This window comes from Rhinolophus sinicus, chromosome 12 (genome assembly GCF_057876585.1).
Source record: "Rhinolophus sinicus isolate RSI-liver-muscle chromosome 12, RSI-T2T, whole genome shotgun sequence".
NCBI lineage: Eukaryota > Metazoa > Chordata > Mammalia > Chiroptera > Rhinolophidae > Rhinolophus > Rhinolophus sinicus.
Window position 1 is genome coordinate 17,573,426 of NC_142512.1, and position 12,307 is coordinate 17,585,732.

At 36.7% G+C, this 12,307-nt stretch overlaps 1 protein-coding gene across 1 annotated transcript; it reads left to right on the top strand.

Moving 5' to 3' along the window:
* Positions 1-7,337: 7,337 nt before the first annotated feature.
* Positions 7,338-8,286, top strand: LOC141568892 (olfactory receptor-like protein DTMT). Its single transcript, XM_074320010.2, has one exon. The coding sequence runs from the start codon at positions 7,348-7,350 to the stop codon at positions 8,284-8,286; it is 939 nt and encodes a 312-aa protein (XP_074176111.2). The 5' UTR covers positions 7,338-7,347.
* Positions 8,287-12,307: the final 4,021 nt, after the last annotated feature.

The following is a 12,307-nucleotide window of genomic DNA, read 5'->3' on the forward strand; positions in this document are numbered from 1 at the left end:
ACAATTTTTGTACCAGATTTGAAATTTATGCACCACAATTTGTCTACACAAATATGATAACTTCAGTTTGTATAAATTAGAGATAAACAGAATTTACAATGTTGTGGTTCCATAAATATTCAGTGCCAAAACAAGGTGTGTACTTGATCTCATAGATTGAAACAAATGGAACCTTATGTCATTAAACCTGTGATATTCAAGACGAAAGTTCCAAGCTTAATTTCAAATTAGTTTGTCTTTCTTATATTCCGTCAAGGTCTCAAATCCTTCCAATTTTATTTGTTTATGTTTATATCATATATCAACCTCTTTTCCATCCTCGCTGCCTCCCTCCCACTCTTTTTTATTCTTTCTCTTTCTTCTCCTTCTCCTTTTTGTAAATGGATGAGCCATTTGAGATAATTTTCAGACATCAAGACACTTAGCCATTAAATCCAGCCTTCAGAATCTTGTAGAAACAAGAATATTCTCATACATAACTATACCATTAACACAATCAAATGATTTCACATTAATACACATACATTTAATATATACTCTATGTGTAAATTTCCCCAATGATAAAGACTTGCTTTTTATGAGAGATTATTAACATATAATTCACATACCATACCACTCACCCATTTAAAGTATAAATTGATTATTTTTGGCATATTTACAGAGTTGCACAACCATCACCATAATCAACTTTAGAACAGTTTCATTACCCTCAAAGAATTCCCATGCCCATTGACAATCACTACTCATTTCCCAATAGCAATCACCAATCTACTTCATGTCTCCATGGATCTGCCAATTTTGATATTTCATATAAATAGAATCATATAATATTAGGCTTCTGTGACTGGCTTCTATCAATGGTGTAATATTTTCAAAATTCATCTATCTTGTAGCATGAATCAGTACTTCATTTATTTTTATTGCTGAATAATATTCCACGTGTGGATTCACATCAATTTATTCTCCAGTCATCAGTTGATGGCCTTTGCAGTTGGGACTGTTGTGAGCAGTGCTGCTGTGAGCATTCATGTAGAAGTTCTGGTTTCAGTACCTTAGTGTTTTCAGACATACACCAAGGAGTGGAATTGCTGGGTCATGTGCTAATTCTATGCTTAACGTTTTGAAGACTCGCCAAAATATATACTTCACCTTTCCTCCTTTCCAGAGACCCCCATCCTCTGCCCTCCTCCCAGCACCCACATACACCTCGGCCACACTGAACCCCCTTTACTGTGTAAACAGCTCAAGGCTCTGTCACCTCTGGGCTTTGCCATGTACTTTTCTCTCTCTGGACAATTTTCATTCTTTTTTACCTAGAAGATTCCTTAGATTCTTTAAACTTTATTAAAAAAATAGATGTCTTTTCTGACCTGCTGGATAAGGTTAGCTGTCTTTCGTACGTACCCTTATCACATCCTGTATTTCCCCTATGAAACATTTATAATACTTGGTAGTAGCCTATTTAGTTGTGTCTGACAGCTACTGTAAGTTGTCTGTGGGCAGGGAGCATGTCTACCTTGGCCACAGTCTTTCTCACAGCACATGGCTCAGAGCTTTCGACACAGTAGTTATTCAGTAAATATTTCTTAAAGAAATTCATTAATGAAATATTGGATTAAGTATTTCCTGGATGAATAAATTAACACATCACTTACTATCACAGAGCTTAAACTCCAGCTGATGAGAGAAGGTTGGTATATATGGGAGCACTCACTGCACAACATAAAACAGTGGTGATCACCTGACGGTATTTGATTATGGTAACTTTGTAGAAGGCCAGATACTGCGTAGGATGGAGAAGGGTGATATTAGAGTGGGCTGCGGTGGTCAGGGAAAGGTTCCTTGAGAAGGTCAGACTTGGGGTGAATTCAGAATTCTGTGTCTGGACATGATTTATTCAGTAATGTGCAGGAGTAAGGCGGGAGGAGGGGCAAGCACCAGGTTTGTTACTAATGAGTTTCTATGGGACCCAGGGATCCCAGGGGTCAGGGCATTGTAGAAGAGAGGAGTCAGAAGACAATGGCAGGGACTCTGGCTGGAAATGCACGAGGTGGAAGCAGCGAACAGGAAGCAGGCTCTGCAGCCACATTCAGAAGATCTAGGTAAGTGGGGAGGAAGGTCAGAAGAAGTAGTTATACTGAAATCCCCTTAAACAGATATTAGGATTCCATATTTCTGTAGCACAACTCCTGCAGGATGATTTAGAAGTCATCTTCCTCACTGTTTTCCACTCTCAACAGTGATTCCCATCTCTAACTGTAACTGGGAATCAGCAGAACTGCTAAAGGGAACTAATAAATTGTATATTTGTGGAGTACTTTATACTTTGCAAGTATCAATCATTCCAAATCTACAATTCTATGAGGTATGGAAGATTCAGTGATGGGTGGAGTTAATGGTGGAAAAGATCAGCTATTGCCAAGGTCACAGGCCAGTAAACAATGGAGTCTGACTCCTCTGGGCTCCTGAATATTTTGCTTGGGGGCAAGTTAAACAATGTGTAAGGGACCATCCTGAGAGCTCCTTTCCGTGGAGCCAGGTTTCCTTCCCCTACATTGAGCTGTCCTAATATGAATAATAACTTTACTTAGGGATAAATTCAACCCATAACTTGAGAGGAAATCCTCACTATTTTGGTTCTAGTCTGCTCTGTCTATGGAGCAGGAATGCCAGGAGCAGAGCAGCGAGCAGGGTGCAGGAGTGGGTGGATGTGCGGTGGCAGAGGCCCCACTTGGTTGTGCACACTAGAAAAGGTGTCTGGGGGCCATTGGATCAGCTCACTGCTCACCGCTCCCTGGCCTGTACCTTCTTCAGCCTCCAATATGGACTCACAGGGGCCTCAGCACCTACTCAAGTGAAGAGGAAGCCCTGTGGGAGGATCAGATTAGGGGACGTCACTGCTGTGTTCACTGTCGTGACCAGACCTTCACCAGAGTTGGGTTCCCTGTGTATGTGGCCCCACTGGCTTCATTAGAAGCTGCCTCAGGCAAGTCTCCTGTTTACCTAACAAACCAGTCACGCCTGGGATGATGTCTAGGTTTGGGCTGTGAGCAGCTGCTTCACACCTGGGCCTCTTCTCTCGTCCTTAGAGTTGACTGTTTCACTCCCTTCCACATGTCAGTGGCCCCAAGACCATTTCATTTCTCTGAATTTGGGAGTTTTTCAGCTTCTGGGAGAAATGGGCCATTTGTTTCCTAGGTGGGCCTCTCTTGCTGTGCTTTGTGCGAGCTGGTTACTCTGAACTTTTCCTCAGTGTGAATCCCATTGGCTTCATATGAACCAGAAATTCTGAAAACCCTGGCATGTCAATGGCACTCTTTCATTTCCAAGCTCTGTTACCACTGAGCATTTTTTTTAACATTTGATTTTAGTTGGCCACAGAATGTATCATGGAGAAGCTGTACCTAGGTCACTACTGTCCATTTTGGTAGCCATTAGCTACGTGTGGCTGTTGATTACTTGAACCTGTCTAGTTCAAATTGAAATGAGTTTTGTGTATAAAATAGAAACTGGAATTTGAAAGAAATAGATGCATGACATATTAATTTTTAAAGTATTGATTGTATATTGAAATGAGGATATCTTGAATATATTGGCTCTGTAAAACTTTATTAAGATTATTTTTCCTGTTTCCTTTTGTGTTTTTAAACGTGTTTATAGAAAATTTAAACTTACTTATATGGCTTACATTTGTTCCTTGCATTTTATTGCTAGTGGACAGTGATGCCTTAGATTAATCATATGCTACACTTTCATTGCCCCCATGTTTCGATAGTTTAAATTTTTTTACCACTGTGTGTCGCGTCCAGCGCAACACGGGCAGTGAGGGTGCGAGAAAGGGCGGCTTGGGTTAAGTTTTTAAGAAAGAAACAAACAGAGACTTAATGTAGTTAAATCTCTCCGAAGGCCAGTGGTCTCTCAGTCTCAGAGGACTGGAGCCCAGAATAAGGCCGACTGAAGGTTTTTATTGATAGGTATACAAAGAAGAAAGTAACACTGTTTCTTACTCGGTCTGTGAGACTCACACATCACAACAGAAAAATGTTTATTCCAATCACCCTTTGTCTGTAAAAAGCTAAGTACAAGGTCCCATGATGTCCTACCTAAGGTATGTACCTTTTCAGAGTCAAGTCTCGCATATTGTAACAGCTCCATAGAGATAAGTGAGAGAACTGATCTTTATTGCCCCCATGACTTCTCTCACAAACAGGTGCCAGGGAAAAGCCAGAGCCGGCAACAGCTTTTCCCAGGCAGGGGGAAGAGGAGGCAAGCCTCCTTCCCAGATTTTTCTAAGGCAGCTCATTGGGGGTCCCCACTCGGTTCCGCCTGGCTTAGGTTGTATCTCCCGTGAGATATCTTACCCGTCTTTGGCTGCAAACCATCTTTTGGGGAACAGACAGAGAGACATAAGGTGTAAACACAAGGATGGAACAGAGTCCCAGAAAGGCACAGTCTTACAGACTCTTCTTTCCTTAAGGAAAGACACGGGGGGACAGTTGGCTAGGCTGTTGTGTGACAACAACTGTGTGTAATGTTAACTCTTTTTTTAAATGAAAATTTATTAGGGTGAGAATACTAAGTAACATTACTAAGGTTTCAAGTGTACAATTCTGTAATACGTTATCTATGTATCATATATTGTGTTCAACACCCAGAGTCAGTTCTTTTTCCATCACCATATATTTGACCTCGTTTACTCTTGATAAGATAGTTCTTTTTATTATGTGTATTTCAGAAATTCTCAGAAAGATGCCCTACATGGGGTCTGATGCATGCTACTTAATGATTGCATTTCCTTCTTCAGTAAATTATGTAGCTTTCTATTGAATTTTAGGTTCTAGAATGCCTTATGTAGAGCCTGGGATTATTTGTTCCTTGAAAGTTTGAAAAATCTAGAAAGCTCCCTGGCCCAAGGGTTTTAAAAAATTGCAATATAATTTACATATGGCACAGAAATTTCAGTGCACAGCTCACTGATTTTACATCCATGTAAGCACTGCGCAGATCAAGATACAGAGCATTTACATTACCACGGAAATCTCCCTCGTGCCCTCTCCTAGTCAATGCTCACAAGTATCTTGCTATAACTAGTGTCCAGGTTTCTGACACCATTGATTAGATTTGCCAGTTCATGAACTGGATTCTTTTACTCAACATACATGTTTTTGAGATTTTATCCATGTTCTTTTTAAAATTAAAGTTTATTAGGGTGACAGTTGTTAGGAAAGTTACATAGATTTCAGGTGTACAATTCTGTAATATATCACTTATATATCACATAGTGTGTTCACCACCCAGAGTCAGTTCTCCTTCCATCACCATATATTTGATCCTTTTTCCCCTAATCTACCACCTCACTGCCCCCTTATGCTCTGGTGACCACTAAACTGTTGCCTGTGTCTATGAGTTTTTGTTTCTTCATTTGTTTGTCTTGTTCCTTTGTTGTTTTCATATTTATATACCACATATCAGTGAAATCATGTGGTTCTCGACTTTTTCTGTCTGACTTACTTTCCTTAGCATAATAATCCATGTTGTTGTTTGAATCATTATAGTTCATTACTTTTCATTGCTGTGTAATATATGATTGAAATGAATATGCCACAACTTGCTTATCCATTCTCCTGCTGATGGACCCTTGGGTTGTTTGGTTTTAGCTGTTATGATTGAAGTTTCTGTGGGAAATTCAATTACACACATCTTGGGGGACATTTGCTTTCATTTACTTTGGGTATTTCAGGAGTGAAATTTCTGAATGCCAGTGTAGGTGAATGTTAAACTTTAAGAAACTACAGTTTGTAAGTGGTTTTACTAGTTTACATTCTTACCAGTGATGTATAAGAGTGTTGATTGCTCCACATACTGGCCGACATCTGATATTGTAAATGTTTCTCATTTTAGCCATTCTAGTGGATATGTAGCAGTATCTTCAAATTATAAGTTGCATTTCCTTGATGAATAATAATGTTAGGTGCATTTTCATGTGCTTATTGTTGTCTTAAGGACTTTTACCGGACATTGTTTTCTTTTTGTTTATTTCATATTTGTTGCTCTACTTTAATATTTATTTAATGGTCAATTTAGATACCTTATATATTATTCAACCAATTTTTGCAATTTGTCTTTGCTTAGAAAATGTCTCATTCAGATTTTCAAATCTATTTAAGAAATTATAGGAAGATTTAAAAATTTGCCTTTGTGACTATATCATTTTTCTTATTCCTAATATGTTATACTTAATTTTATCTTTAAAAATATTAGATTGCCTGGCAACTTTACTGTATTCTTTTATTGTTTCTATGTAACTTTATTAACCATTTCATCCCCATAAACTTTAATTTAAAAAATTAGATTGTCCCTTTTTCTGTTTGTTGTTCTTTGCAAAACAAAAGCTCTGAAACTATTTAATGAATTTTACTGCTTTTATTTTTTCGAAAATTTTTATATGTGCTTTTAGATTCATCAATTGCATAGTTCAATTTATTTGAATTTTTGCTATTTTTTTCCATCCTTGTTGGCTTAACCATGTCATCACTTATTTTCAGTTTTTCTACTTTATTAGTAGAAATTAGGCATAGATTTTTCTTCTCTCTGACACGTCTCTAAGCCAGAGGCATACAGACGTGTTAGATGAATTCCTTCCTCCTTTCAGGTCATGCTGATTGACTCCACTCATGAAGCAATTATGGAACGTTCTGACAGAATTCTGGAAGATGGTTGAACTGGATGCATAACCTCAGATACTTTCAGAGTTTTGCTTTATGTAAATATTTATTTTGTATTTGGTAGAGGGTAAATAAATTACTGAACTTATGAGTGTTTGATTAGAAAATATGTTTTTGAAAGTTCTGCAATCTGTATATGTGTGTATGCATTTCTATAGGGTCATACTTTAATAGAAATTATGCCTTAAATTTTTCTTAACTAAATAATTGATTAATTAATTTTTATTATTAGTTTCAGGTGTACAGAACAACATGGTGATTAGACATTTACACACTCCAACAAGTTTCCTACCCATCTGATACGTACATAGCTGTTACAATACCATTGACTATATTCCCTATATTGTAATTAACATTGTAACTCTGTACCTATTTTTTAAAATTGTAGTTGACTTTCAATATTATATTATATTAGTTTCAGGTGTACACAATAGTGATTAGGCATTTATATAATTTATGAAATGATCCCCCAAAAAGCCTACTACCCATCTGACACTATATACAAATATTACATATTATTGACTATATTTCACATACTGTATTTCACATCTTTGTGACTATTTTATGACTAGTAATTTAATACAAATTAATTTTCATTTTAAAAAGGTGATAAAATAGCAACATGAAAATGGGAAACCAAAGCATCGTCTCAGAATTCCTCCTCCTGGGCCTGCCCATTGAACCAGATCAACGAGACCTGTTCTACGCCCTGTTCCTGGCCATGTATCTTACCACCGTCCTGGGGAACCTCCTCATCATCCTGCTCATTCACTGGGACTCCCACCTCCACACGCCCATGTATTTCTTCCTCAGCAATTTGTCCTTCTCTGACCTCTGCTTCTCCTCTGTCACGATGCCCAAGTTACTGCAGAACATGCAGAGCCAAGTCCCGTCCATCCCCTACGCAGGCTGTCTGACCCAAATGTACTTCTTCATGTTTTTTGGAGACCTAGAGAGCTTCCTCCTAGTGGCCATGGCCTATGACCGCTATGTGGCCATCTGCTTCCCCCTGCACTACACCACCATCATGAGCCCTAAGCTCTGCTTCTCCCTGGTGGTGCTGTCCTGGGTGCAGACCACGTTCAATGCCTTGTTACACACTCTGCTTATGGCCAGGTTGTGTTTTTGTGCAAACAACGTGATCCCCCACTTTTTCTGTGACATGTCTGCTCTGCTGAAGATGTCATGCTCTGACACTCGAGTTAATGAGTTGGTGATGTTTTTCATGGCAGGGCTCACTGTAGTCATCCCATTCCTACTCATCGTCACGTCTTATGCACGAATTTTGTTCTCCATCCTCAAGGTTCCTTCCTCTGGGGGTATCCGCAAGGCCTTCTCCACCTGTGGCTCCCACCTCTCTGTGGTGTCACTATTCTATGGGGTAATTATTGCTGTCTATTTATGCCCATCCGCTAACAATTCTACTGTTAAGGAGATTGTCATGTCCATGATGTACACTGTGGTGACGCCCATGCTGAACCCCTTCATCTACAGCCTGAGGAACAGAGACATGAAGGGAGCCCTGGGAAGAGTCTTTTGTAAAAAGATATTTTTTTGTTAATATGTTGGTAACACTTGAGCTTTTCACATACTTTTATTCAGTAGATGTGTTATGAATAACATTAGACTATTATCCAGGTGATTTTCCTCACCGTGGAAATGTCAGTTAGGATGACATACTATATAATTGTTCAATATGTAAAAGGGATTAATTGGAACTGCATAGTTGAACAAGGGAAAGAAGTCTTTGTGACCTCTGACTTGGCTTTCCTCTATGTCTTCCCCTGGAGATCCTGGAAAAGCATAGTTTAAGGAGAACTATTTTAAATGATCTCCAAACCTTACATTCTTAACTAATTCATTACAGGACATTATTTTTTCAATCAGAACTCTGCTGTGATTGTGCTATTTTTTTTTTAAAATGATTCTCTGTACTCTTAGGTCAGTACTAAATAAGATCCACACATTTCAACCTCCCAGCCTCTCTCTAAATGCCTCCTACATACCTACAGAAGTTTCACATATTTTATCTGTTAATCATTTCCCCCTCTGATTTAAATTTGAATTAACTTTGTGTTTCCTGGTGTGCTATGACCTGGAATTCATTTTTTAAAATAAATTTGTTGGGGTGACATTGGTTAATAAAATCATATAATAGGTTTCAAGTGTACAATTCTATATACATCATCTATATAGTGCATTGTGTGTTCACCACCCAAACACTTTTACTACAAGAGTGTATTTTGTCTTTATGTGGGTATAATGAATGCCCAGGAGCACTAAAATTTATTTCTCCAGGCATGGGGAAAGAATCTGAAGCAGGTATACAAGTTCAGAATTGAAGGATGTTTCTCATCTCTTGGTATAATAGTTTGGACTACACAAAATAACTTTATAACTATGTTTTTATTCTGGCCTCATGATAATTCTAAGGAAGTATAGAAGATATCATCACTATTTCACAGACTGGAAAATATGGTGTTCAATTACTCGCCAAGTCACACAGTGTGTCAATTGTTGAGTCTCTGTAAGATTCCAGACTGTGTGATTTTTTGCGTTTTTCCTACTTTCTTCAACTTCAACAAGAAAGGGAACAGACATTAGAAAACAAACAAACAAACAAACAAACAAACAAACAAAAGTTTTAGCTACCTTTGTGGCGTGGACTAGGTATCCAGCCTTGGTCCATTTGTATCCTTAGTTGTCCCCTTTAAATGACTGCATCCAAACCCACCACTTTCATCCTTTTGTATATTCTGGTGATCTCCACATCTCTATATGAAGCCCAGACCTTTCTCTCGAGTTCCCAGCTGTTATTCTCATCTGCCCAGTGGACATCTCCACTTGAGGGTCTATGGGCAGTTCAATCTCAACATATAGAACATTGAACTCTTATGACCGCAAGTCTGTTCTTTGTCTTTTATTCTATACCTTGGTTTGTGATGTTATCTTCCACCCTGTTACCCAAGCAGCCACCTCTATATGTACATATATTCACAAAAGTAGATTATAGTTCACATAATCTTGCGTTTCACATTTTCATTTAATATTGTATTTCCTGAAATATTTTACTATTCTCCATGAGATGGTAACACTAGGCGGTATAATGGGTACATTCTGAAATCTCATGGCATAATACAACAGAGATATCAGTGGAAAAATATTTAAATGAAATCACTTTCCTCTATACTAGAAAAATCCAATTAAAAGCCAATGAAAATAGATTGGATTTTCAATAGAATTGAAAATTAGGAGGAAGAACTACAAGAAGACAACATGAAAACTCTACTGAAATACATAAAAGAATATCACAATAAATTGACATGATACAATGATGCTGGAAAGGGTGCCTCATTTTAAACAGTATTTTGAAGAGTAATTTTTAAATGATATAATCAAGCCAATTTAAATTGTGCACTTTGATGAACTTTGAAACATCAGTATTTTAACAACATCAGTTCTCAAGTACATGCAATGCAATCCAAATCAAATTCTCAATGGAATATTTTTGTGATGTAAATTTGACAAATATACCATATAAAAATAAGAAAATTTTCCAGGACAAAAGATAACATAAACAAATCTGAAAGAGAAGTAACAGACTATAGCATGTCTAACAGACACAAAATTAAAATTCAGAATATACAAAGAACTCCTACAAATGATATAAGAATAAAACAAACAATTGATAGAAAAATGTACAAATAATATTAACAGAAAAGATGTTCAACTTCAATATTAACCAGGAAAGTAAGACCAAGCTGGAAAAACAAGAAGTGGTAAATGAATGACTACATAATGGACGAATTAATAAATGATAGTCTATGGTAAAGCAAGGATGTGGGAATAAGAGCACCGATGTACATTTCAATTATCTTGAAATATAATTTACATACAAAAAATGCATCAATTTTAAGTGCTTGACAATTATAGGCATCCATGTAATCTCAACTCCAATCAATATCTAGAATATTCCATCACCTCACTGTTCACTGTGACCCCCTGCAATCAATCTCCCATTTTCTACCACTGACCTGATTTCTATCGGCCAGATTTCTATCACTATTGGTTAGATTTGCCTGATTTTGAAATTCATATAAATGGAATCATTTAGTATGTTTTCTTCTGTATCTGGTGTCTTTAGCACAGCAAAAAGTTTTGAGGATTTAGGTATAAAACTGTGTATCAGTAGTTTGTTTCTTTTTATTATGAGTAGTATTCCATTGTGCAAATACAGCACAATTGGTTCATTCCTTCACCTTTTGATAGATATTTGAGTTGTATCTAGCTTTGAAGTTTATGAATTGTTGAAAAATATTATCCATTCCCCCACTGACTTACCTGGGTACCTTTGTGTAAAGTCAGTTGACCATGTATGGGTGCCTCTATTTCTGCATTCCCTATTCTGTTCCATTGACCTATATGGTTCCTACTTGACCTATTTCTACTCAAATTTCCCATCATTCTATCTGTATCATATCAATTTTTCTTCACGTCTTCATATAGCTATAGGGTCTTTTCTAACCTGACCTGATCCTAAAGGGATATTTTTATCCCCTTTATTATAGGAATGAAATTTTATTTTTTTAATGCTATTTGCTTAAATTCAACTTTCTATTAAATGATTAAACATGGTGTTTGCATTCATTATCATATTTGTCTTACTTTATTATTAGTTGTGTTAAAGAAACTTCTTCCCACCATTATTTTACCATTTGAGTTTTGTGTGTGTATGTGTTCTTTATTTTGGTTAATTCCTTTGTTGGGTTATATCTTCCAGTCATTTTAAAAATAAGAATGTTACATGAATGCAATAATTATTGAATTTTCACAAATTAGAATTTCCATTTGTATGTTTGTTTACGTATGAAGGACAGCTTGGCTAGGTATAGAATTTTGTGGACATCTGTTTTCACACTGAAAACTCATTTTACAAAACTGCTGTGGAAAAATCTGATGTAAGGCCGACTACTCCTCTTCTCTCCAACCTTTATAAAGCCATCTTCTACCCTAACCCCGAACTTGTAGTATTATTTTCCAACATGAAGTTTAATAACTTCATCAGATTTTGTTTTTGTATCAGCTGATTTTTGTTACAATTTTTGAATAACATAGCAAATCCCTTTTGATTTATAAATCTGTATCTTTTTCCATTTCAAGAGAGTTATCTACTATTATATCTTGGAACATTATTATTGTTCCATTTTTTTCTGATCTCTACTTTAGTAAGACCAATAATTTTAGTACCAGATATGAAATTTATGCACTACAATCTGTCTACACAAAATGATAATTTTATTTTCTACAACTTAAAGAAAAAAATTTACAATATTGTGGTTCCATAAATATTCAGTGCCAAAACAAGATGTGTACTTGATCTCATAGATTGAAACAAATGGAGCCTTATGTCATTAAACCTGTGATATTCAAGACAAAAGTTACAAGCTTGATTTCAAATTAGTTTGTCTTTCTTATACTCTATCAAGGGCTCAAATCTTTCCACATTTTATTTGTTTATATTTATATCATATATCAACTTCTTTCCCTCCCTCACTGCCTCTCTTCTGCTCTTGTTTATTCTT